Genomic DNA, 27,781 nt, shown 5'->3' with positions numbered 1-27,781 from the left:
TGAGGACTTTTGGTCTGGGTGTTATTGGAAGTAAGTTCAGGATAAGATCACCTCTTTTACATAGGGATAACCTCCCCTATTTTGTAGGTAAGGATTCTGAACCCAGAGAGGATCAACCATCCCATACTCTAGATTCCAAACATGTTCAGGGTGGCATGAAAAATATAAAGCCTCACTTCTCCACCTCCCCAAGTACCTGAGGGGAACCTGCTCTCAAACAGTGTGTGTCTAAGAGTAGACACCAGTTCCTCATTGTCTGGAAGACAAGCCTGAGTGTAAAAGGAGGGGCAGGCTGGGAAAGGGGAGACTTAGTTCCTCAGACAAAAGGAAGGAATTTGAGATTATGTGCTTAAAGATTATGTAGTGACTACTGCAACTCTTATACATTCTTCTAGTAATATAACCTATTCTTGTGTACGTGGAGTTGGCATTTACCTCAGATGATACCATCTCTTCCTGGCCCCATGTCTGTATTCATCCAGGAACAATCCTTTGTTAAAAATAAGCCAACGAGAACCCATTCTAAAATATTTTTATCGAAAAGTCATCATGACCAGATAGCTTGTGTACTTCTTGCTGTCAGCAGCCGTATCAAGAAAATACATCTCCATGTGAGAACATGATGGTGATAAGTATAAAATTTTCCCATTTATAAACATACAATGGGAAAAGTTGTCAGGAAAAGTGATTTTATGTACTGTGGAAAGGGAAAGACCTCAATGGGGACGCCAGCATGGAGGGAAGGAGCCATTTGAATATCTGGAGGAATCTGTGTGTATGTGTGTGTGTAATGCATATATATGTATAACCTGTTTTGTTTTGGCATCGGGCCCATTTTCTATCTTAAACTTGACCTCCTCTTGCCTAATACGACCTATCACTTCATATCCAGTCTATACTTGGCAGGGAAAGTATACTTGGCAGAGCCATAGACTCTGGGAGGGTTCAACTCAAGGGTAAACTATATGTTTTCAGCCACTACCCCTGTTTATTGCTTCCAGTTGGAGGCTGCAGCTTCCAATGGGTAGGTTGCCCCAAACCTACCCCTTTACCTGTGTTTTCTGGGGAAGGCTTATCCTGTTGAATCCCTGTTATTTTCACACAGTCTTACTCTGCCATCCCAACACCACTTATTAAATAAGCCCATTTCTCTCCACTTCTTTGAAACACTATCATAGACTAAATTCTTTTCACAATCTTAGGACTTAACATGTATATTTCCCCACTCAAACTAAAATATTTAGATTATTATAGTCATTAAAAATACATCTTCAGATAAGCATTAGTCTCCATTTTCACAAAATGTTTGGCTCTTCCCAATATTACACATAAAATTTACATTTGTTCTAGCAACGAAACCAAAAGAAATAAGTAACTTGAGATTTTGTTAGGAATGTTGCGCCATAATATACTTCATTTTTTTTTCAGAAAAATGATTTGTACCTCTAATTACTCAAATCTTTTAACTGTTGTTTAATAAAGTTCATTTCCTTCATATAGATTCTGCATATTTGTTATTTATGTCTACATATTTTGCTTTGAACTTGTAAACATCTTGACTGTATTATTGTGGACATAAGAGGGACACTTTATATTATTAAAATTTATTTACCAATAAAGATTTTCACTGTATGCTCAATGAAAAGATAGTCACAAAGCATTTGTGAAAAAAAAAAAAAGAGCTGGTACTTAAAGTTAACTTTGAGAGAAGGGGTTTCTTTTGGGTAATATTTATTTTTTGTAATTCTTCATTTGTGTTTCATAATTGTGTAATTTTTCCAATTTAATATAATTTGCAACCCAGGAGAAACCCTGATTATCATGGATATGACACTTTTTAATTGTTGGCCTCTGTTTTCAGCTTGGAGAATTTTGAGCATTACTTTACTAGCATGTGAGATGAGTGCAATTGTGCGGTAGTTTGAGCATTCTTTGGCATTGCCTTTCTTTGGGATTGGAACGAAAACTGACCTTTTCCAGTCCTGTGGCCACTGCTGTGTTTTCCAAATTTGCTGGCATATCGAGTGCAGCACTTTCACAGCATCACCTTTGAGGATTTGAAATAGCTCAACTGGAATTCCATCACCTCCACTAGCTTTGTTCGTAGTGATGCTTTCTAAGGCCCACTTGACTTCCCATTCCAGGATGTCTGGCTCTAGGTGAGTGATCACACCATCGTGATTATCTGGGTCATGAAGATCTTTTTTGTACAGTTCTTCTGTGTATTCTTGCCACCTCTTCTTAATATCTTCTGCCTCTGTTAGGTCCATACCATTTCTGTCCTTTATTGTGCCTATCTTTGCATGAAATGTTCCTTTGGTATGTCTAATTTTCTTGAAGAGATCTCTAGTCTTTCCCAATCTGTTGTTTTCCTCTATTTCTTTGCACTGATCACTGAGGAAGGCTTTCTTATCTCTCCTTGCTATTCTTTGGAACTCTGCATTGAGATGGGAATATCTTTCCTTTTCTCCTTTGCTTTTTGCTTCTCTTCTCTTCCCAGCTATCTGTAAGGCCTCCTCGGACAGCCATTTTGCTTTTTTGCATTTCTTTTCCTTGGGGATTTTCTTGATCCCTGTCTCCTGTACAATGTCATGAACCTCTGTCCATAGTTCATCAGGCACTCTGTCTATCAGGTCTAGTCCCTTAAATCTATTTGTCACTTCCACTGTATAATCATAAGGGATTTGATTTAGGTCATACCTGATTGGTCTGGTGGTTTTCTCCACTTCCTTCAATTTCAGTTTGAATTTGGCAATAAGGAGTTCATGATCTGAACCACAGTCTGCTCCCGGTCTTGTTTTTGCTGACTGTATAGAGCTTCTCCATCTTTGGCTGCAAAGAATACAATGAATCTGATTTTGGTATTGACCATCTGGTGATGTCTATGTGTAGAGTCTTCTCTTGTGTTGTTGGAAAAGGGTGTTTGCTATGACAAGTGCGTTCTCTTGGCAGAACTCTATTAGCCTTTGTCCTGCTTCATTATGTACTCCAAGGCCAAATTTGCCTGTTACTCCAGGTGTGTCTTGACTTCCTACTTTTGCATTCCAGTCCCCTATAATGAAAAGGACATCTTTTTGGGGTGTTAGTTCTAGAAGGTCTTGTAGGTCTTCATAGAACCATTCAACTTCAGCTTCTTCAGCATTACTGGTTGGGGCATAGACTAGGATTACCTTGGTATTGAATTGTTTGCCTTGGAAATGAACAGAGATCATTCTGTTGTTTTTGAGATTGCATCCAAGTACTGCATTTCGGACTCTTTTGTTGACCATGATGGCTACTCCATTTCTTCTAAGGCATTCCTGCCCACAGTAGTAGATATAATGGTCATCTGAGTTAAATTCACCCCAGTCCAGTCCATCTTAGTTTACTGATTCCTAGAATGTCGATGTTCACTCTTGTCATCTCCTGTTTGACCACTTCCAGTTTGCCTTGATTCATGGACCTAACATTCCAGGTTCCTATGAAATATTGCTCTTTACAGCATCGAACCTTCCTTCTATCACCAGTCCCATTCACAACTGAGTGTTGTTTTTGCTTTGGCTCCATCCTTTCCTTTTTTCTGGAGTTATTCCTCCACTTATGTCCAGTGGCATATTGGGCACCTACCGATCTGGGGAGTTCATCTTTCAATGTCCTATCTTTTTGCCTTTTCATACTGTTCATGGGGTCATCAAGGCAAGAATGCTGAAGTAGTTTGCCATTCCCTTCTCCAGTGGACCACATTCTGTCAGACCTCTCCACCATGACTCGTCTGTCTTGAGTGGCCCCACATGGCATGGCTTAGTTTCATTGAGTTAGACAAGGCTGTGGTCTATGTGGTCAGATTGGCTAGTTGTCTGTGGTTGTAATTTCAGTCTGTCTGCCCTCTGATCCACTCTCTCAGTGCCTACCGTCTTACTTGGGTTTCTCTTACCTTGGACGTGGGGTCTCTCTTCATGGTTGCTCCAGCAAAGCGCAGCCACCGCTCCTTATCTCTGATGTGGGGTAGCACCTCTCGGCCACCGCCCCTGCTAACAATTTTGGTTACATGAATTTGATTTTGTGAATTTCATTGTGAAGTTGGGGTGGCCATCTTTGAATGTGACCACCAAGAACTGGGTGATAACTTGTTCACTGCTTTGCTATTCATCCTTTAACTTCAGCAGATCTCCAAACTGAAAGATGATGCACTACCATCAGCTTTTGAAATTTGTTATGCCAATCTTTCACTGTGTTCCTTGTCTTTTGATCACCATTTAGTACTGAGTTATAAACATTCCACGTTTCTGGTGGAAATTTTGCACCTTCTGGTGTTCTGCTTCTGCCATGCTTTCCATGGACATACACTCTCTCAACCTAATCCTTTAGGTATCTAATGCAAAAGTGTCCTTTACAACATGGATGTACACTTTTGTGGTGGTGGTTTAGTCGCTAAGTCATGTCCGACTCTTGCGACCGCATGGACTGTAGCCCACCAGGCTTCTCTGTCCATGGGATTTTCCAGGCAAGAATACTGGAGTGGATTGCCCTTTCCTTCTCCATGTGATCTTCCTGACCCGGGAATCGAACCTGGGTCTCCTGCATTGCAGGCAGATTCTATACCGACTGAGCTATGAGGGAAGCCCATACACTTATACATGTTACTTTCCATTGTCATATACTGTAGCATTAGATCCAAGGAAGATATTTTTCACCACAGTTGTTGTGAAACAAGCATCCTGTTACTTGTGCATTTGGTAGGGTTAGTTGAATCTTACTGACATTTGCATTCTAGAAATTCATTGTGTATAAAGAATGGTTAACACTGAGGTTTCTTTCCCATGCAAATGCAAGAATCTTCTCATATATGTATATCTTTAAGTGCCTTCTCACCATTTCATTGTCAGGGCATAAATCAGTGGCATAGTATAACCCAGTACTAGACTGTACACAGTAAATAAGTGAATAATTGAGTAAAAACTGATGATGCTGGGTATAGACTGGAGTAACATCCTGGAGTAGGCAGGGATCCTGCACTCAAGTACAGAATTCCTTCAGGTGGACACGGTGGTAATTAATCTACAGTAACAGGTAGACAGCAGAAAGCTACATGGGTGGGTGTGGTAGTGGAAATCTTTGGTGGTGGGAGTCTCCACCTCCATTTTTTTAGTGAAGTAGGAAGCAAGAAGGGGGAAGTGGTGGTAAGGATCAAAAAGAGAAGATGAGGTATGAAATACTCATTTAGAATAATGGCATAGATCAGGCAAAGTTAGAATTATTAAAGTGAGGGCAGTTCTGGGTTCTGGGTTTTCCTCCAGTTATGTTTATTTGCATTGCTGTAGCATGGAATAGATGGGCAACTGGGTTTATCCGGGGCCTTCAATTTACCAAGCAGGAATGATGAGGTGACAGGGAGGTGAGGTTGAGGATGCAAGACACTGATTATAATGATTGACCATGGACTTGAAACTAGTTTACTAGGGAGGGAGAAGTTTTAAGGGAATAAGTTAGTACTGTATCGGTTGGAGATATGGGTTGGGTCACGATGCTTGATTCAGGGCATTAGAGGGAGTAAACTGTAAGGAAAGCAAGTGGTGGTTAGAGTGGGATGCTTCTAGGGGTTCCAGTCCTTAGACAGGACAAAGTCCAGGTAGGGTACGATCTTAGGGAGCGTGAAAGCTTGAAGTAAGGCAGAGGATGAAAGTGTCATTCATGGAGCCAAGAGGTCGTTTGGAAGGATTATAACGTATATACTGAAATCTCCAAGAAGTGAGGGGAACAGTGTTGCACGATGTCACAAAATTATAACCTCTTCACAGATGAGGGAACTGTGTGCCCTGTACAGTAGCCTCCAAAGCACAGCACAGAGGATATAGAGTTCAAAGAGTGAATACCTGTGGGATGTTGAGGGTGAAAAGCATAGGTGAGCCTAGTTTTAGGAGGTAGAAGAACTGAGCCTCGGGTGCCTTGGTGGGATCATATTGAAACGAAAATCTCCAGGAGGGAAATTCAAATTCTGAAAATGTACCTAGCATTGTTGGCACTAGAGCATCTCAGATCACCTGAGAGGTGGAAATGGGCAGAGCCCCGGGCGGGGGAGTTGTGCCCCAAGAAAAAGGCTAGAAGTCCACCCCCCAGGGAAAAGCTGCGCTTTCAGGAACAGAAACTGGCCAAAGAATTTCGTGCTGGGTCAGAGTGTCCTTGCTCTTAAAGTCTGTTGGTCTCGGCAAGAGAAGGTCCTAACACTAAAGACAGACGTCCTCCAGCTCTGTCATCTTTAAGGATGAGCAACCAGTGCACACGGACCAACCAGTGCGACTCCCAGTGGAGTGCTACTCCATTTGGCCAGTTGGAAGATGCAGAGCACCTGGGGATTTCGAAGTGGATGGGCTCAGTGACTCCGGTGTGATTAGGGCAAATGTGTTATTTCTAGCTTTTGTCCCGAACCAGGGAACGGGTACCGTGCCGCACCATCACCACGGCCTCGGGGTGAACCTGGGCGTGTGCGGCGCCGGGGGGCTCCCAGACCCAGCGCAGCAGCGCCGGTGGGGCTGCAGAGCTGGGCTGCAGAGCGGGGCGGGGCCGGGCGGGGCGGGACTGGGCTGTGGGGCGGGGCGGGGCGGGACTCCGGGTAGAGCGCACAGCGCGGTCGTTGCCAACATCCGCCCTCAGCCAATCACAAGCCTTCCTTCTGGCTTTCCTCTGAAAGTCTTCCTCCCGCTGTTCTTTTTCTTTTTCCTCCTTGTTTCCCGCCGGCGTGTAGAGTCCGCTGGTAGGTTACATTTCCGCTTCCGGCGCTGTCCATGCGGGCCTGAGGAAGAGTAGCAGTTGTGAACCCGGTAACGGCCGCGGGCTGAGGGAAGCGGCGGTAGTGAGGTCTTCCGGGCTGGGACTCCAAGAGAGTCGCGAGTCGCGCGCGTGGTAAGGTCCTCCCTCGGTTCTCCTGGTCAGTCCGCTCCTGAGGAGCGTCTCTTGCGAGGGGCAGACATATTTCGTACCCGCCAGAAAAATGTTGAATGAAATTCACTCAGAGAGCCGGGACCGGGAGGGATGGTAACAGGGAGAGGTGAGAGGTCGTTTCATAGCTGGGTAATCCTAGCAGTGACTTAGACCTGAGCCAGATCTGTTGACTCCAAATTGTGCTTTTCTCATCACCCCCGCCCCCACGCCCCACCCAACCGTAAGAAGGAGAAAGTCATCAGTACAAGTTCGGAACCAAAATATATTCATAGTAGAGAGGAAAAATAATGTCTCTGAAATTCTGCACCTGTTTTAGTCAAAGCGTTCCTAGAACCCAGCTCTCCTAACTCCCGGCTAGTGTTTGGGTGTTTGTTTTTTTTACATTATGCTGGCATCTGTGGCCTTTCTGTTTCCTCTGGTGATTGTCTGTGAGAAGTCTGACTGACCGCCAACAATTGTGCAGACTTCTGATGTCCCTATAGAGTGTCACAGAACATGGGTTTGGGTTTCCTCCACTAGTTTAGATCTTAGCTGTAGTCGTCTCCGTGTACAATGCCTAGCTTATTATAGGCCAATGCAAATATTTATTGAACTGAAATAAATTTAGTACCTTAATTGAATTAAGTAACCTCACCCCACCCCCCTTTTTTCCAAGCAAGCATGTGGATTGTATGGGACCTGATTTCCTAAAAAACTCTCCAGTCTAGCGGTTCCTAATTTATGGGCCATGAATTCCTGGGATTCTCAGAAATCATTGGAAGGGTTTCTGCAAACCCATGTGGTGTCCAGGCATCATACAGAGTCAGTCACATCTCAGCATGGAGATATTGCCGTTTTTTAAAATACATATACATGTATTAGAACTTAAAAATTTTGCATATTCAACAATTGCTAAAAGTAATACTGCTATTATGTTGGAAGATTATAAAATGATTTTATTTTTCAAAATAAAATATCTTAAAAATATGTAAGTGTGAAAGCCATTTCATTAATCCAGTTGATTTTTAAGGCTGAGTTTATAGGGTAACCACTAGTCACATGTGGCTATTTAAATTTAGAGTTGAATTAAGTAAAGTTAAATAAAATTTAAAATTCAATTTCACTAGTTCTCAATACCTACACGGAGAAGGCAATGGCACCCCACTCCAGTACTCTTGCCTGGAAAATCCCAATGGACAGAGGAGCCTGGTGGGCTGCAGTCCATGGGGACGCTAGGGGTCGGACACGACTGAGCGACTTCGCTTTCACTTTTCACTTTCATGCATTGGAGAAGGAAATGGCAACCCACTCCAGTGTTCTTGCCTGGAGAATCTCAGGGACAGCGGAGCCTGGTGGGCTGCCGTCTATGGGGTCACACAGAGTCGGACACGACTGAAGTGACTTAGCAATACCTACATGTGCCTGGCAGCTACTGTGTTGAAAAATACAGGATATTTAAGACAAAATTAACCTAAGCAGAGGTAACCAATTTATAGCAAAATAGAAAAAAGTGAAATTGGGGATAATATTAAGCAGTTTCCACCCCTGTTGAGTAACAGGGGTGGGAAATATATATCTCTTCATAAAGATTTAAATGAAATTTACTATTTTTCTCTGGGTTTTTATTTTTATTTTTTTGATTGTAAAATGCTTCTCTTGCCTCCATCCCACTCAGTGTAGGTTAGAGTTACTTGTGAATTGGTAAAAAGCCACTATGGAGACTAAGGACCAGAAGAAACACAGAAAGAAAAACAGTGGTCCCAAAGCTGAAAAGAAGAAGAAACGGCATCTGCAAGATCTCCAACTTGGTGATGAGGAAGATGCCCGGAAGAGAAACCCCAAAGCATTTGCAGTCCAGTCTGCTGTGCGGATGGCGAGATCCTTTCACAGGTATGTTTAACTGGAGTCTAGCGGTTCTTCCGTTTATTCTCTTTAAATAGTAGGTGCCTCTCCAGTTATTTGGGTTCATGAGTCTGTTCCAACTCTGAAGGACATGGAGGTGCAAGCTGTGTTCCTTTTACTGAAATGTAAGAAGTCTTTCCTGTGGAAGCCACTTAGCCTCCAGCATCTGCATACAGATTGGCTTCTTTTGTCCAAGAGAAAAGCTTAAGAATTTATAGAATTTGTAAATTTTAAACAATTTCTATGATAACAGGTACACTTGTGTTATTTTCTGGATATCTTTCATATAATTACAGTGTGTAGTATTAAATAGCTTTCATTAATGAGTCCTTATTATAGGTATATTAAACATTATTGAATTAAATTCTTCTAGTAGGAGAGTCAAATTTAACCCCAAAGCCTCCACTTTTATTATGGTACGCTGCCTCCATGTTTGTCTCTTGTTTTCTTTTTAAACTATTGAAGTCAGCTAATAAGGCAAACGGAGAAGGCAATGGCACCCCACTCCAGTACTCTTGCCTGGAAAATCCCATGGATGGAGGAGCCTGGTAGGCTGCAGTCCATGGGGTAGCTGAGAGTCGGACACGACTGAGTGACTTCACATTCACTTTTCACTTTCATGCACTGGAGAAGGAAATGGCAACCCACTCCAGTGTTCTTGCCTGGAGAATCCCAGGGACGGCGGAGCCTGGTGGGCTGCCCTCTATGGGGTCGCACAGAGTCGGACACGACTGAGGTGACTTAGCAGTAGCAATAAGGCAAACAGATTTAAGATGTGTATAGTTTTCAACTCTGTACTATTGAAGTCAGCCTGATATATATATATTTACTGAAGTGGTTATTTGAATTGGGACCAGAAGTTAACAATGTGTAATTGTATTCACATATTGTCTGTTCTGCTCTCTTTAAAGTCTTTGCTTCTAGGGATAATGCCTTTTATATTGAAAGTGATTTTTTTTTTTTTAAACAAAAAAAACCCAAATAGGACTCAGGATTTGAAGACAAAAAAGCATCATATTCCAGTGGTTGATCGAACTCCACTAGAGCCCCCACCAATAGTGGTGGTAGTGATGGGGCCTCCAAAAGTTGGAAAGAGCACTTTGATTCAGTGCCTCATTCGGAACTTTACCAGACAGAAGCTGACAGAGATCAGAGGCCCTGTAACAATCGTGTCAGGTAAGAAGTGCTATCACAGACTGGCATGGCAAGTGTTGTCATCTGGAGGACATGCATGTCTTTGTTGACTGGTAAATGTTAAAGTAATATTGTCACTTCATGTTACTGCTCTTGTACTTTTATTGTGGCTATAGCTTCAGAAAAGGATAGATTCCCCAAGGTAATAATAATGTAGATGTATACCTTATTCTGACTGCTATATGGATTTGCAAGCTGTGCTCCTCTGAAAGGCTTGGCAGACCTGGGTGGGCTGGCTTGGTCATGGTGGGCACCTTCATTTAACAGATAGTGAGTACCTGCTATGCACCAGGCACAGCTGCTTGCCCTCATGAAGCCACATTCTTGTGGATGTGAGGAAGTTTTTCATTTCTTTTTCCTGTGAGAACTCATCTGCTGTGGGAAATGGTGAGCTTTCTAAAATCTGAGGGAAGATGAAACAAATTCCCATATGACAGTGGTAGAATCTGAAGTCTCTTCTGATAGCAGTAATATATTTGGATTAAGGCTTTTCTTTTTCTTTAAGGGATTCCCATGATTATGACTGATTTTTTTTTAGTTTAATTTAAAAACAATGATTGCTACAGGAACTTTGAGTTGCATTATGTTTGAGGGTTTTTTCCGCTGTTGTGAGAACAGGGAAAACTTTGATAGAGATAGAAGTGTTAACCCACTTCTAAATAGCATGATCATGGCCATCATGAAGCCTACTTATCTGCCCGTCCAGTTGGAATTTTACCTGTTTGAGCACTTGATTCATAGGACAGACTTTTGATGCTCTTTTAAAGTTAGAGAACAGAGTGAGAAAACTAAGATGGAGTTTGTTTGATTAGTTTTCTCCCCTAAAAGTGAATTTCTGATATACTCTTGTGAATGTATAAGGTGCTTTACCAGATACAATTAAACAATAATAACAATTAGAACTAACAGATTTTTTCCAAGATTTTTTAAAAGTAAAATTTTCATTTTTTCACTTATAGGTAAAAAGCGCAGACTCACCATTATTGAATGTGGCTGTGACATTAACATGATGATTGACCTGGCTAAAGTAGCAGATTTGGTAAGTCACTGGGGACAGCATGGGTTTCTGATGGGGACTTACAGCAATGAGATAGGTTATTTATCCCATGTTGAAGGAAACAAAGGTTTAAGATTATAGAAAGAATGATGAGTATCATCAGGGATACAAAAGATGTGTTTGAATTGGTGAGGATAATGATAATTGTTATAATAAAAATAGAACGTGCATAATGAAACGTATTCTGAAATCTAAAGGCAAACCATAGATCAGAGAAAACCTTTAATGAACATAGCTAATAAAAGCTCATTGATGGGACTTCCTTGGTTGTCCGATGGCTAAAACTCCCTGCTGCCAATGCAGGGGGTCCAGATTCAATTCCTGGTCAGGGAATTAGATTCCTCCATGCTGCCACTGAAGATCCTGCGTGTTGCAGCTAAAACCTGGCACAACCAAATAAATAAATATATATATATTTAAAACTCATTAAGATATACATACATACAAGTTTATAATAATACCATTTCTTGGACCTTTACTAGGCACTGTGCTAACCGCTTCTATAAATTTAACTCATCTAATCCTCACTATGCCTTTGAAGTAAGTAGGTGTTATAACTGTAGTTTACATACGATGAAATTGAGGCTCCCGGAAATTAAGCAACTTGTCTCAGGATGGGACCTCTGTTCTTGGTTGTGTCAGAAACTAGGGTAAAAAAAATCTCATGACAACTTATGAGTATTTACAATAGAAAAATTTATGCTTTACTTAGCATATGGAAATTTTATAGCCTTGATTGCATTTATAGAAATGTTAATGTCTGTTAATTACCTTTAAAACTAGCAAAAATAAAGCCAAAGAGAAAAAAAATTAAACCATATTGATTAGTAAGTGTGGGTTGACAGATACCTTTTTTTAAAAAAAAAAAATTATGTTTAGCACCTCTGAAAAGCTATTTGGGACAAAGAGCTGCAGATTTTATCCTTTGGCCCAGAAACTCTCCTAAAACATAAAAGTAATTTAATATAGGTGTTACAGTTGTGCCATCTTAATATCAGAGAAATAAATACTGTTCAAATTTTGAATGTATAATGCTACCATTAATAAAAATAAGTGTTATTGCCAATACAAAGTAGTATAAACTTATTAAATCTTGTGTACTTAAAGTGATTGAAATAGTTCAGCATGTCATTAGTTTCTCTTTTATGTAATGTACACCGTATACTAATTTTAAAAGCATACACGTATTAAGAAAAATGCCTTTCATATACATATAAGATTTAAAAAGGAACACATACCTTTGGTGAGATATTCAAATTGCTACAGGGTATTCACAATGCATGATTTTTGCTTTCCTTTCTCTGACCCCTCATTCTCAGTCCCCCTCCAATATCTTTCCAGATATGTATATAAACACACATACAACCCTTTTAAAGCTCACACTATTTATCATACATGCTGTTCTGTGCTTTGCTTTTTTTTCATTTAGTATGTCTTAAAGGTATAAAATAAGTACTAGAGTTCAACCTCATTCTTTAAGTATCCAATTATGTAGATACTTAAAGATTTATTGATTTATATATTCCAGCTTAATTTGATTGCTCTGTTCTGGGTTGTCACAAAGCCTCTGAAGTCACAGTGAAGGCACAATGGTATATGGATTTGTGTGCACATGTATGAACATTGTAAGAGTAACAGTGGCTTCACTTACCTTTAGTTGACAAAGGGTAGTGCGCTTCTCTATCATGGTGATTCCCTAAATAATCATTTGATTTAGTCTAGAGCAGGAATTGGCAAGCTTTTTCTATAAAGGACAACATAGTAGATATTTTAGGCTTTGTGGCTCCCAGTTTCTGTTGTAGTTACTAAGTTGGCGGTTGTAGTGCAAGTGCAGTGTAGACAATATATAAACAAATCATCCTGGCTGTGTTCCAGTAGAACTGTACTTATAAAACAAGTGATAGGCCAGATTTGGCTCATGAGCCATAGTTTGGTGGTGGTCTATTTTGGGTAGCCTCCTTAAGAAATTGTGTCTTCTGCTTTTAGGTTTTGATGCTTATAGATGCCAGCTTTGGGTTTGAAATGGAAACATTTGAATTTTTAAACATCTGCCAAGTACATGGCTTTCCTAAAATTATGGGCATTCTCACTCACCTGGATTCCTTCAAGCATAATAAGCAACTGAAGAAAACGAAGAAGCGACTAAAACATAGGTTCTGGACAGAAGTCTACCCGGTAGGAAGAGAATTAATTATTGAATACTAACACTGTAATCCTTTAAAAATAGAGTAAGTAGGAGAGATTAACAAACATCTCTACAGGATCACCGCCTTAGTTTCCTTAATATATCTGTTTATAGTCCCTGGAATATTGCCTTTAGATAGTCTTTGTTCTGGACCTCTTTCTGTGTCTCATTTGTCTCTGCATCCCTCCTTCACCAGGCAGTGTCTCACTCTTCAGTATTTTGAATTTGTGATTTAATAGAATTTATCCAAAGGTTTTCCTTGTTGCGGGACCAGGAACTATACTGCACACACACTGCCCCTCGTTCCTCTCCCCCATACCGCTGTATCCCATCCGTCATAGAATTTTTTCTGTGCCCAGGAGCCTGTGTTCCTTATGTACCATACTGCAGACACATGCCACTGCTTAACTTGAAACTAAATACATTTACAGTTCTGTCCCTACAAAGCCCTAACAATGTGAATCCTGAAAGAAGCCAGAGAAGTTCTGGAAGCGTTGGCACAGTGGGTTGCTAGAAGTCTCCCTTTCTTAGAATTGCTTCTTTAAAGGCCTTTATTTTGGTGCTGTATTGACAAGAATTTAATTTTTTGTTTTTCTTAATATTTAGGGTGCCAAGCTATTTTACCTTTCTGGAATGGTACATGGAGAATACCAAAACCAAGAAATTCACAATCTGGGCCGTTTTATTACAGTTATGAAGTTTAGGCCTCTTACGTGGCAAACTTCTCACCCTTATATCCTGGCAGACAGGTAAAAAGTGAATGTCAACTTTCCTTCCTGACTCATGTGTTTCAAAGCTAAAAAAGGTTAGCTTATTTTGTCTTAATTATTGAAAGTATGGAGAGAAGTATAGTTGATGGAAAATATCTACTGTTTTTGTACCATTACTTATAGATACTATGGCTTCAGGAGTAAGAAAAAAGTATGAAATGTTCAAAAAAATGTGAGGATTTTGAAGGCTATGGGATGTGGGCCCCATCCTGCTGTTTGAGCCTTAATTCTCAGTGATGCTGTTTTTGGACTGTGGTGCTCTGGTCACTCTGATGTGCTGTGTGCTCTCCTTTCTTTATGCTTTTTTCATATTTTTTATCAACCTGGAATACCCTTTGTCCACCTACCAAAATCTAAGCCACACTAAAAAACCCAGATCAAAGCTTATCTTCTCCCTTAAAGGGTTTTTCTGGATTTGTTCTCTGCTTTTCCTTAATCCCGGATGCATGTCATTTCCCGTTTCTAGTGTCTCGCTTATGAAATGTGGATCCTGTAGAGCCTAAGAGAGACATAGTCAGGTGTTGCTTCTTTATCTCTGGTAGATGGTGAACTCTGCTCCCTTATTTTTGTATTTTCTATACTTTTCTAAATAATATGCGTAGTGAATTACTGAGTGTGAGAATCATTGAAATGTGAAGAGAGTTATAAGAACTCTGACATTCATTTCTGCCATATAAAATTGGGTTTGTTTTTCTAGGATGGAAGATTTGACAAACCCAGAAGACATTCGAACAAATACCAAGTGTGACCGGAAGGTGTCTCTTTATGGTTATTTAAGGGGAGCACACTTGAAGAACAAAAGCCAAGTTCATATACCAGGTATCCTTTTGCTGTAAAATATATTTGTAGAACTCTTGGCATGATTTGAGTTCTCAGTTCAGTGGCTCAGTCATGTCCGACTCTTTGCGACCCCATGGACTGCAGCACACCAGGCTTCCCTGTCCATCACCAACTCCTGGAGTTTGTTCAAACTCATGTCCACTGAGTCGGTGATGCCATCCAACCATCTCATCCTCTGTCATCCCCTTTTCTTCCTGCCTTTAAAAATCTTTCCCAGCATCAGGGTCTTTTCAGTGAGTCAGCTCTTCGCATCAGGTGGCCAAAGTATGGGAGTTTCAGCTTCAGCATCAGTCCTTCCAATGAATATTCAGGACTGATTTCCTTTAAAATGGACTGGTTGGATCTCTTTGCAGTCCAAGAGACTCTCAAGAGTCTTCTCTAACACCACAGTTCAAAAGCATCAGTTCTCAGGAAAACCGGAAAATGGCCAAACAAGATAAAACCATGTTGCTGAAGTTTTAAGAGTAACTCAGCTCTACATTGGTCACCAGAGGTGTTGAGTTGACCAAATTTCCTCTACTCTGTCGGTGTTGTTTAGCTGGACGGGCACAGTGCTAGTGTCAGGCTCTGCCCTTGTGGTTGAAGCCTTCTGTATGTGTCATTTCTGCTACCAGTCACTTGTCAGCAAATGCCGACTTTCTGTGTCTGTCTTCCAGGTGTAGGAGATTTTGCTGTGAGTGACGTCAGTTTCCTCCCAGACCCTTGTGCACTGCCTGAACAACAAAAGAAGCGCTGTTTAAATGAGAAGGAGAAGTTGGTGTACGCACCTCTCTCTGGAGTTGGTGGTGTGCTGTATGACAAAGATGCTGTCTATGTGGACCTTGGGGGCAGTCATGGCTTCCAGGAATCGGTGAGAGGGAAGTCACGGGAAGTAATGTAGTCAGCTTTTATTTAACGAAGCTTTTTATCTTTATTCATATGTATGATAAAGGCCACAGTGCATGTTGTAAATGTTCAGAATATGTAAGTACAACAAGCAGAAAGGGAAAGTCATGACCTCCATACATCCCTGCTGCCAAGACACACCAGGAATCCCATGTCACCCAGTGTGAGATTTGGAAGCAATTTGGTGCCTATACTTCCCATTTCTCCAGCTCTCTTTGGTCATTCTCTTTTCTTTCTGTTTTTCTCTAAACATATACATATTTACTTAGATTGTATTCTAGATTATTATATATTATATGTAGATATCATATACATAGTATTTGTGTGTTAGAGAGACAGTGATAGTATTTGTTACATGCTGACTGTAACTTCTGGGGAGCACCTAAGAATATGTGAATCTGTTTTTCCCCATATTTGCTTCAGGCTTTTCATAGCCATGTTGTATTTCATTGTATAGGTAAGCTTTGTTTACTGAACCAATCATTGGAGGGCTATGGGGCTCAGTCCCAGTGTCCCCTAGTTTGAGCAGTTGAGTGCTATAGTGAGTGCCCTCACACATGCAGCTTTGCTCACTGGGAGGGATCTTGTTATGTGGTAAATTCCTTGAAGTGCAATATTTATATCAGAAGATAACACATTTTTTAAAAGCTAGACTCCAAATTTTTATTTCTTTGACTGTTCTGAAATGAGATTTTTCTGTAATTGCTTTCTGTAGCATTGGCAACACAGTATTCAGGTTATCAGATTGTTTACTCCATGAACATTGGAAGAGTTTAATGAGGACAGAGATCAGTGGTAGGCTTTGTTGTAGGAATTCTTTTTTGTTTGTTAGTTTGAGGCAGTAATAAAGGTTCTCAGGAACTGTGTTTAAGGTAATTTTGAGAAACTGATTGAAACCAGTGTGTTTTTCTTCAGAATCCTTATGCATTCCTCACTTTCCTTTTCTTTGTGGCCTTGACAGGAGGAGGTGAGGCCCACTCATGAACTGGTCCAGAGTCTCATTTCCACCCATTCCACTATTGATGCCAAGATGTCTTCAAGTAGAGTGACACTGTTTTCTGATTCCAAACCACTGGGGTCAGAAGATATAGACAATCAAGGGTAAGTGTGCTGTCTTTCTATTCTTAATATTAAAAAAAAAAAAACTTTATTATGTAAGATTATATCATACATCATTTTGCCATCATAAAACATTTTGGTGGGATTCATTCCTGGTGGTTTGGTCATGCTTTGCTTTGTGTTTGCTTCTGTTTCTGAGAGCTCTTCATTTATGTGATGATACATAGAAATATTTTCTTGAAATTATATGAAGGATTCAGTTTTCACAGACTCAGAATACTTCTCAAACATTACAAAGCCTTTTCCATGGGTTGCTTTTATTTCTTAGGAGTCTGAAGCCACTTGACTTTAATTGGCCAGAATAACAGGCAGAGTTCAGGTCTCTGTCCAGAAGCCACATACCTTGTCTCTAAAATTTTTACTTAGCTTGTGTTGTAATATCTCCTGTGGGTTACTTTCGACTAATATCTGACTTATGTGAATTATTTTCAGTCTGGGTTGGGAATTTGTATATATCTATACATAGTGGGTATTTTGGTTGTATATAAGTAGTGGTGACTTATGACTGCTAATAAAAATTAGTCTGAAAATGATTGAGATTATCTACTTTATAACTTATTATATATATGTATACACAAAAGCAGGAAACCATTTTTAGAAAAAAATCATCAGCTGCCCTCTAACTAGCAGACAGTTTATTGTGGTAGTTAAATTCAGTGCATCTACCAGTTTGGGGAAATCAATTTCCTAATATCTCATAGGAGTTATGATGATTAAACACAGTAGTGCCCATGCACTACTTAGCATGGTGCCTGACAGATAAGAAGGATCACTAAAAGATTGCTGTTATTATGATCATTATTATTAGCTATTACCATTTTTGAGCATTTCTCTAATCAGGGATACTTTAAGATAGTTACAGTTAGTTATAATACATGTAAGATTTTTGTATCTAATTGTAAGCATTTGCTTTTTCTATACATTCTCTTTATATAGTCATCATTTTGCTATTGATGTATTCTAACTTACCCATTTTCTTTTAGTTCAATTTTTAATATTTTTCCAATTGTTTTTTTTTCACAGTTTTGTATAATGCTGCTACATTAAATAGCTTGATAGTTTTTTATTTCTTACTCCAATTTTGGCATCTTGATTCTTCTTTATCAATTATTGCATTGGTGATTTCAAAATGGCAGTATTCGTAATCTGTTACTGCTTCTGTGTTTTTTAGCTGGCATTCTTTGACACAGACCTTTCACCTTTTTATTTTAGTATCACAGTTGAATAATGGGGTTTAAAAAGGGAATTTCCGAGCAGTCCAGTGGTTAGGACTCAGTGCTTTTACTGCTGTGGCCTGGGTTTGATCCCTGGTTTGAAAACTAAGATCCCTCAACCTGTCGGGGCAGCCCCCCAAGAAAAAAATTTACTTGTTATTATGCGATTACTATCATTATTGTTTGTGATGCCTTTATTGTCCCTTCAGTCTGTCTTCTGTGTCCTTTTGGCGTGTTCCTGTTAGTGCCAGAGCACGTCTTGCTTTCTAATAATAGGATATTTCAGGCTTGCTTTGTACTTTCCCTGCCTCGAACCTGGAGTCAGTTATTTCTCTGAGGATAATCTGTTTCAAGCTTGGAAATGATGGCTTTTCTAAAAGATCTATTAAACACCCACTTCCCTTTTGAGCCATTTCTTTCTAAAATTAGACTTTTTTTTTTTAATAAAAGTTATCTCTTTATTTTCTCTGTAAGTTCTTTTGAAGAGTGGTATTGTATAAATTTACATGAGTTTGCATATTACTATAACTATTCCAGTATTTATCAAATCATTCTTTTATATGCTGTGTCATTAAAACCATTTCTTGACATTATTTTCTGTTTCTTTGCATATTTATTGACTTGCCATCTCTGGCTTAGCTGGTTATTGTACAAATAGAATTATTTTGCGTTTTTTTGCTCATATAGGCAGTGGATGCCAAAAGAGGAAAAGCAGGTGGATTTGAAAACTGGTCGAGTGCGTCGGAAAGCCATTTTTGGAGATGAAGAAGAAGATGAGTCTGGAGATAGTGGTGATGAAGATGATGAAGAAATGTCTGAAGGTGACAGATTGGAAAATAGCTCTAGTGATGATGAAACAGAAGAAGGGCAAGATGCTGAAGTGACTGATAAACAGTATATGTCTGGTAAAGGTATAAAACGGCAAAAACTTGAGATGGAAGAAGACTTTGAGGTGGATTTGCCAGCGTTTGCTGACAGTGATGATGACCTTGAGAGGAGCTCAGTGGAAGAAGAAGCAGAGGAAGCTGATGAAAGTAGTGAAGAAGAGGATTCCACTGCAGAGGAAGAGAGCGATATTTTAGAATCTAAGGCTATTAGAGAAGGTGGTAAGCCAGAACTGTTACAAACTGATGATTCAAGTGATAGTTTGAATGTGGAGAAGTCTTTGACAAGGAAAAAAACAACTTTCACCACTTCAGATTCAGGTCATTGCACAGCTGAAGAGGCATTTGCATCTGAAGATGAACCTGAAGAAGATTCCTCTCTCAGTACAGAGGAGGAGGATTCAGAAAATGAAAAGGCTATTAGGAAAAAGTTTCCAAAACCTTCTCAGGTGGTCAGTAGTCAGAAACTGGGGTCAGAGAACTTAATTGATGAGACCAGTGATATAGAAGACTTACTCAAAGAAGAAGGTTATAAGGAAGAAAATAACTATTCCACAGAAACTTCAGGTATGCTTAAATTTATTTAACTGCTATTGTAAACTTGACACTGAAAGGGTTCTACAGATAGAATGTCTACATTTGAGTTTCTGCTGTTTTGGAGATTTTGTTAACTATTCAAATATTATAACTCATAAAAGGGTTTCAGGATGAATGCGCAATGAGCTTGAAGCATAGCGGACAGATAAACAGACTTAACTGATGTCTGTGTTGTCCTTTCAGGTGCCCTCAAGTGGAAGGAAGACCTTTCCAGGAAGGCGGCTGAGGCCTTTCTGAGGCAGCAGCAAACAACTCCAAACCTTCGAAAGCTTATTTATGGGACAGGTAAAAGAGCTCATTTTAATTTCTTAAACTCTTTTCTGAAGAGGAGATGAGATTGGTTAGAGGATTTCTGTCATACTTTTGACATCCATAAGATATTTCTGGCTGTCATATATTATGTTGGCAGATGTTTTTAATCATCAGCTGATGAGGACTGTAAATCAGTCATACAAAGTAGATTTATGAGTTTGCCATAAAACAAAACTTTTGATAAGAATACTCTTCTGTTATGTCATTGTGTACCCCCTGTAGAAAATCCTTCATGGGAATTTTTTTGTAGAATTTAGTATCAGAAAAAATTCTGCCTCTAAAGGTGTTTTTTCCTCTCTGAGAATGAGTGCTCTGTATAACTCATTCTGTTTTTTCCTTTTACCCTTCTCTGATTTTATATTTTACTAATTTGTATATATGTTCTTTGTGGAAAGAGCTTGACTCAGTAATGCCAAAGTGGTGAACCTGATATTGCAGTCCCTGTTTACTATATGATTAGAACAAAGCCAGACAATCACGATGGTGTGACCACTCACCTAGAGCCAGACATCATAGAATGTGAAGTCAAGCAGGCCTTAGAAAGCATCACTACGAACAAAGCTAATGGAGTTGACGTCCAGTTGAGCTATTTCAAATCCTGAAAGATGACGCTGTGAAAGTGCTGCACTCAATATGCCAGTAAATATGGAAAACTCAGCAGTGGCCACAGGACTGGAAAGGTCAGTTTTCATTCCAATCCCAAAGAAAGGCAATGCCAAAGACTGCTCAAACTACCACACAGTTGCACTCATCTCACACGCTAGAAAAGTAATGCTCAAAATTCTCCAAGCCAGGCTTCAGCAATACGTGAACCGTGAACTTCCAGATGTTCAAGCTGGTTTTAGAAAAGGCAGAGGAACCAGAGATCAAATTGCCAACATCCACTGGATCATCGAAAAAGCAAGAGAGTTCCAGAAAAACATTTATTTCTGCTTTATTGCCTATGCCAAAGCCTTTGACTGTATGGAACACAATAAACTGTGGAAAATCCTGAAAGAGATGGGAATACCAGACCACCTGACCTACCTCTTGAGAAACCTGTATGCAGGTCAGGAAGCAACAATTAGAACTGGACATGGAACACCTGACTGGTTCCAAATAGGAAAAGGAGTACGTCAAGGCTGTATATTGTCACCCTGCTTATTTAACTTCTGTGCAGAGTACATCATGAGAAACACTGGGCTAGAAGAAGCACAAGCTGGAATCAAGATTGCCGGGAGAAATATCAATCACCTCAGATATGCAGATGACACCACCCTTGTGGCAGAAAGTGAAGAAGAACTAAAGAGGCTCTTGATGAAAGTGAAAGTGGAGAGTGAAAAAGTTGGCTTAAAGTTCAACATTCAGAAAACTAAGATCATGGCCTCCGGTCCCATCACTTCATGGCAGATAGATGGGCAAACAGTGGAAACAGTGTCAGACTTTATTTTTCTGGGCTCCAAAATCACTGCAGATGGTGACTGCAGCCATGAAATTAAAAGATGCTTACTCCTTGGAAGGAAAGTTATGACCAACCTGGATAGCATATTAAAAAGCAGAGACATGACTTTGTCAACAAAGGTCCGTCTGGTCAAGGCTGTGGTTTTTCCAGTAGTTATGTATGGATGTGAGAGTTGGACTGTAAAGAAAGCTGAGCACCGAAGAATTGATGCTTTTGAATTGTGTTGGAGAAGAGTCTTGAGAGTCCCTTGGACTGCAAGGAGATCCAACCAGTCCATCCTAAAGGAGATCATCCCTGAGTGTTCATTGGAAGGACTGATGTTGAAGCTGAAACTCCAATACTTTGGCCACCTGATGTGAAGAGCTGACTCATTGGAGAACACCCTGATGCTGGGAAAGATTGAAGGCAGTAGGAGAAGGGGACGACAGAGGATGAGGTGGCTGGATGGCATCATCGACTCGATGAACATGGGTTTGGGTGGACTCAGGGAGTTGGTGATGGACAGGGAGGCCTGACGTGCTGCGGTTCATGAGGTCGCAAAGAGTCGGACACGACTGAGCAACTGAACTGAACTGACTGAAGAAGTATATGTGACCTAGAAGCTTTGAATTGGGTTGGTGTTTAATGATTTCTGTCAAGTTTTGCCTGAGTAATCTTAGTGATAAGAGACTCAGCACTCTTCAAGAGAAACTCTTTATGATAGTTGAAAGCTCTCTCTTTAAATGTCCCCTCCCTGCCCCAACCCCTAGTATTCTCCCTCCAGACTACATGCTGAGCAGTAGTTTTCTGGCCTTCCTGTGTCTGTGGCTGATGTACTTAGGGGCATCACCATATCTACCGCAAAGAGGGAGCCTCAGTGCCAAGTCCTCTAGTGGGTAGATTTGTTCTCACTTTTCTATCATGGTGATTTCTTTAGTGACAGAGGATAATGAAGAAGAAGATGGTGATAATGGGGAAGAGCTTGGAGGGTTGTTTCGTGTCAGCCAGCCTGCCAGTGAGTGTAAGCACAAGGCTGACTCTTTGGACTGCTCCAGATTTCATGTAGAGGCTCCCCATGATTGGGATTTAGAAGAGGTAAGGCTGAATATGAATAGCATATTTGACTTAACGAGAGAATTCAGGAATTGTTCTAAAAGATTATATAATTTCAAAATTGCCTACCTATTATTAGGCTTATTTTTATAACATAACAGGACATTTCTCCAGATATTGGAATGAGTATTTCATGCATCCTACGCAATAATATGTTCTGAGTTTAGTCAGACCATATGCATGTGTTATGGAACAAAGGAGAACAAGGAACAAAGGAGCTAACAAAGGTTAGCTCTTAGTGTGGATAGTATTATTAATCTTTATTTTGAAGTGTTGCATGTAGGTTTTCATACATGTGAGATATTTTGTCTTTTATAACTAGGAGATCTATAGTATCCCTGAGTTAACATTTAGAATTTCTACTATTTGTAAGGAAACAGATATCCAAAACATTGGTAAATTTTCATCTCCCACTCATCACTCTCTAGTCACGGAATTCATTCAGTTATCAGACTTTCAAGGTTTAATCCCATCTTAGACCTCTTGCCCTCTTTTCTATTCTGGAATGTTCTTCTGACCTTTCCATGGCTGGCTTCTTTTGATCATTCAGTTTAGTTGAAATGTCAGGGAGGGCCAGTCACTGTCAATTATCTGTTTTAATTCATTTTATATAATCCTTTTTGGAGGGGGGGCAAAATTTAATACAGATGACAGAAAAACCACATAAAGTAATTGTTTGACTTAATGGCTGACTGGGTGAGTACCTCTGTAACCACCGTGTGTCCATCCTAGTCATAGTCCACTCTTCTCTACAGAAGAGGGGTAATAAAATTATCTGCAAAGAACCATCCTATGTTGCTTGGCTATTGAGCACTTTAAATGTGGATACTGAGACAGAAGAACTAAAATTTTAATTTTGTTTGTTTTGTTTAATCTTAATTAGAATTTAAATAACCACATGCTGTAGCTACCCTCTGGACAACATGTCTCAATGTGTTTTACTTGTTGCTTGTTTGGTATCATATCTAAGAAACCATTGTCAAATCCAGAATCGTAAAAATTGACTCCTATGATTTTGTGTTAGAGTTTTACAGTTTAACTCTTACATTTAAGCCTTTGATACATTTTGAATTAATTTTTGAATTTGGTGTGAGATGAGCCCAACTTCATTCTTTTGCATGTGGATATCTAGTTGTCCTAGCCCCATCTGTTGAAAAGTCTGTCCTTTCCTCCATTGACTTGTCCTAAAACCGTGGGTGAAAATCACTTGACCTTAGATACACGGGTTTATTTGTGGATTCTTAATTATATTCCATTTATCTATACAGCTATCCCTGTGCTAGTATCATAGTATTTTGGTTATCGTTTCATCGTTAAGTTTTGAAATTAGGAAGTCAATCTCCTGACTTTGTTCTTTTTCAAGAATATTTTTTCTTTACTGCATCCTTTGGGTTTTCTGTATGTTAGAATCAACTTTTCCATTTCTTCAAAGAAACCAGCTGAGATTCTGATAAGAATTGCTTTCGATCTGTATTTTGTGTAGTATCAATACCTTAACAATATTGTCTCCTAATATGTTAACATAGGATACCTTTCCATTTATTTTTTTTCAGTACTGTTCTGTAGTTATCAGAGTATCAGCTTTGCACTTTTGTTGAATTTATTCCTAGTGTTCTTTTTTTAAAAAAATATTTATTTATTTGGCTGCATCTGGTCTTAATTATAGCATGTGGGATCTTTGTTGTGGTGCACAGGCTCTAGAGCATGAGGTCTCAGTGGTTGCAGTGCTGATAGTTGTTCTGTGGATTCCTCAGGGTTTTCCATATGTAAGATCATACAACCTATGAATAGAAATAGCTATTCTTTCTGAACTGGATTCCTTTTATTTCAATTTCTTGCCTAATGGCCCTGACTAGAACATCTAGTACAGTGTTGGATAGAAGTGGTGAGAGGAGATATCCTTATCTTACTCTTGATCTTAGAGGGAAAGTTTTCTCAGTCTTTCATTATTAAGTATGATGTTGGCTGTGGGTTTTTTAAAGGATGCCCTTTATCAGATTTAGGAAGTTCCTGTCTAAGCTGTTGAGTGTTTTTTATCATGGAGGGTCTGTTTTTGAAAATTTATTTGATCCCTGGTTTCCATAAGTCAGTTGTTAAGCTTCATGACAGCAAGGATCTTCTTAGAACAGTTTGTCATTCAGTGCCTGCCTGCAGAGCTTCTTGGTGTAGAACAGATGTTCAGTAATAACTAGTGAGTGATTGTAGGCATGAAGGGGTGAGTGAATACGCAGACTTGCTTTTGCAACCATTGTAATCATACTAGCTTCAGGGCTACTTTTTCTTTTTTTGGAGGACACCACTCCATGTGGCATGTGGGATCTTAGTTACTTGACCAAGGATTGAACCTGTACCTCTTGCAGTGGAAATGCAGTCTTGACCACTGAACCACCAGGGAAGTCCCCCAAGGCTACTCTTAGAGTGAGTTTATATATGAAAAACATGGATCATTATCAAAATGTTATCATGTGAAGATTTGAGCCCTTGGCAGTGAGGGACATGTGCTGTCTTAGGTCAGGTTCCCTAGGAAGCACTCTGAAACACAGAGTTGTGTACAAGTTTTAGTCTGTATTTGAGAAGTGCATCTAGCATCCACTACATGTATATACTGGATGATCTAGCAGATCTGGGCCTGGGAGCCTTAGTACGTCTTTGCAGTGTTGTACTCATACAAGATATTTTGTCTTTGTTAGAGTATTGGCTAGAGGAATTAAGTTTTCAAACAGCCATGATAAGTACAGATTAATGAATTGTTAAATGTCTGACTGTTTACTTATGAAGTCACTAGGCAGATAGTATTTCCCTATCCACTGTTAATGCTATGATATTTATGTTTTTATTTCTGTTATTATACTACCTCTGTCAAAGTTTGGAATGAAAATATCCATAGAATTAAAATGAATATATCTATAGAAGTATCTTGAAAAATATTTAAAGGCAAATTGTCAGCTACTGTTTCTAAAAGTGGTTATTTATTAAATGATTAGAGCCTGTCAACTGAGTGCTGACTTTTCTGTATAAGGTTATGAACAGTATCAGAGATTGCTTCGTGACTGGGAAGTGGGAAGAGGATAAAGATGCAGCCAAGATCTTAGCAGAAGATGGTAAGTAAAGGACTGTATTCTTCAGAGAAGACTGCCTTCTCTATATCTTATTTTCTTCCGTATCTTTAATAGTCAAGGTGAAGATACTAGTCAATTGTGAAACGCTTTGGGCATCTCCTTTGCTTGGTTCTGCCTGGATGCATATTGTGTCTGAGGTGGAAGACGAGAGTCTCATGCCCAGTGGAATTCCCCCTTGCTGATAACCCCTGGGCACCTGGTGTATCTCGGTGGAGGAAAGGAGATTCAGGCTCTTTGGGAAAGTGAGCACTTTCTTTCATCACTTAACTGTCAGTGGGATTCCTGATTTACCTGGATTGCTGGTGAGATCTAATTCAGTCTGAGGCAAGAATGAGCCTCTCTGGGCTGCCTTCTCTTGCTGCTTGGGGGTTGGGAAACACTGGTGTCAAGTTGCTTTTCTGTGGGTTGTGGTATAGGGAGACACAGGCCACTATGTCATTCCTCTGGTCCTGGGGACCCTCACCAACCCATCTTTGTCTTTCCACCTTTGAGAGTTCTGCTTTGGTTGTCCCTTGTGCTCTTGCATCATTTCTGGAGTTGATGGTTATACACAGTCAGGAGGAACAGAGGAAATATGTCTATACCATCTTTTCCAGACTAGAAAGCCTTGGTGATTATTTTCATTGTAACTGTGTAAACAAGAGAATTAGAATCTTCATGATACTGAATCTTCCTTTCCAAACACGTGGTAGTCTATTTGTTCAGTAGATAATACTAATACCTTCATTGAGCCATGTTGAAGAAGGTAGTTAAGGAACTTAACTTAGAGCAGTGCCTAGTATGTGAAGCACTTAAAAGCATCAGCTAAGGTTATTCCACGTGTCCTTTAAAAAGCATATTAAAACTTTGAGCATTTTTAAAATGAAGTTCCAACATATTTCTTGTTTAGATTAGTTCTAAGTATTTTATCCCTTTTTTTTTAATTAGTTTATTTTCTATTTTTTAACTTTACAATATTGTATTTGTTTTGCTATACATTGACATGAATCCACCATGGGTGTACATACCCTTTTTTTATTTTTATTACAAATGAAATCTTCCCATCTTTTGTATCTCTTCTGGTCCTTTTGCTTTTTGTTACATGAAAATATTTTGATACCTTTCTAAATGATGCCTCCCAAAGTTTAACTTTTCTGTTTCTTTTAAGGGTAGGATCCATAACTAAACTTAGAGCTCTAAAAATGAATGAATGAACACTTCTTCTGGGCTCTACATCCTTTTGGTACTACTGTTACTCTCAATGCTATGTTTTATGTAATCTAAGATTTTCCCTGGGCTTCCCTGGTGGCTCAGTGGTGAAGAATCCATCTGCTAATGCAGGAGATTTGGTTTCGATCCCTGAGTTGAGAAGATCTCCTGGAGAAGGAAATGGCAACCCACTCCAGTATTCTTGCCTAGGAAATCCATGGACAGAAGAGCCTTGTGGGCTACAGTCCATGGGGTCACAAAAGAGTCAGACACAACTTAGTGACTAAACAATAACACAACAACAAGATTTTCCCTAGGTATATCATATGGTTGTACTGTGTTAATCTTATATTGAGACTCTTTTTCACATGTGCTATTATCATGACATGGATTTTCAAGTCACTCTTTGAACTTTTGGTTTGGGGACTGATGTACATGGCCATGCTTGCCACCTCTGTATGCTTCTCTACTCCAGAATATCTATCACTAATCCTGGGAAGATAGCTCTTGGCTAAGTGGGATTTTGAAGTAAAATAGGGAAAGTTGGATTAAGTTCATTTACTTAACCTAAATAGGTGATGAAATACAAAATTTTACAAGAAAAAGAAGGCTGTATAAATGCAGGATTCTTTAGGGGTGTATAGCTATAAGAACAATGAAAATGAAGTTTGGGATGCAGAGCATATAGTGCACTTGGTGCTGGGTGGTGCTAGAGTGTCACATGCAGGGGAGTCATTTGAATGTTCTTTTCCCAGAGGAGCTCTATGGTGACTTTGAAGACCTGGAAACAGGGGACGTGCACAAGGGAAAACCAGGCCCGGATACTCAGGTATGACTCGGCCATGGCTTACCGTCAGCCACTGGCCCTTGCTTGATCTGTGGTCGGTATGTTCTGCAGGAGGCCCCATATTGAGAAACACAAGTCTTGCTTATCTGTGTAAATTACAGACTGGATGAATTTCTTCCTAAAAGTGAAGAGGTTGAGAACAGACTAAAAATTGTTGGTTTATTTGTTATCCTTGATTCCTTGAGTTTTTTGAGTGATACTTATTATCTCTTCTTGTTATGATTCTTCAGTCATTGAA

At 39.7% G+C, this 27,781-nt stretch overlaps 1 protein-coding gene across 18 annotated transcripts in view; it reads left to right on the top strand.

The window, feature by feature from the left end:
• The first annotated feature begins 6,751 nt into the window (after positions 1-6,751).
• BMS1 (BMS1 ribosome biogenesis factor) overlaps positions 6,752-27,781 on the top strand; it is a 31,065-nt gene continuing 10,035 nt past the window's right edge. For 5 of the 18 annotated variants that reach the window (XR_014076571.1, XR_014076569.1, XR_014076573.1 and 2 more), the window contains exons 1-14: positions 6,752-6,879; positions 8,573-8,787; positions 9,785-9,975; positions 10,953-11,032; positions 13,037-13,225; positions 13,842-13,984; positions 14,703-14,824; positions 15,502-15,695; positions 16,692-16,831; positions 18,751-19,514; positions 19,728-19,829; positions 22,214-22,371; positions 25,409-25,490; positions 27,452-27,525. Coding sequence is in view for 9 of the 18 variants with exons in the window: in XM_081569175.1 (XP_081425301.1) it covers positions 8,612-8,787; positions 9,785-9,975; positions 10,953-11,032; positions 13,037-13,225; positions 13,842-13,984; positions 14,703-14,824; positions 15,502-15,695; positions 16,692-16,831; positions 18,751-19,514; positions 19,728-19,829; positions 22,214-22,371; positions 25,409-25,490; positions 27,452-27,525 (2,415 nt within the window). In the remaining 9 variants the exon portion in view is untranslated. Of the gene's footprint in view, positions 6,880-6,907; positions 7,025-8,572; positions 8,788-9,784; positions 9,976-10,952; positions 11,033-13,036; positions 13,226-13,841; positions 13,985-14,702; positions 14,825-15,501; positions 15,696-16,691; positions 16,832-18,750; positions 19,515-19,727; positions 19,830-22,213; positions 22,372-25,408; positions 25,491-27,451; positions 27,526-27,781 lie in introns of those variants that run through there. The other 13 variants (XR_014076572.1, XR_014076575.1, XM_081569176.1 and 10 more) reach the window with 7 other exon arrangements.

Source organism: Giraffa tippelskirchi, chromosome 2, assembly GCF_054371585.1.
Source record: "Giraffa tippelskirchi isolate mGirTip1 chromosome 2, T2T-mGirTip1v1.2.pri, whole genome shotgun sequence".
Taxonomy (NCBI): domain Eukaryota; kingdom Metazoa; phylum Chordata; class Mammalia; order Artiodactyla; family Giraffidae; genus Giraffa; species Giraffa tippelskirchi.
This window is presented reverse-complemented; position numbering and strand designations above follow the sequence as displayed.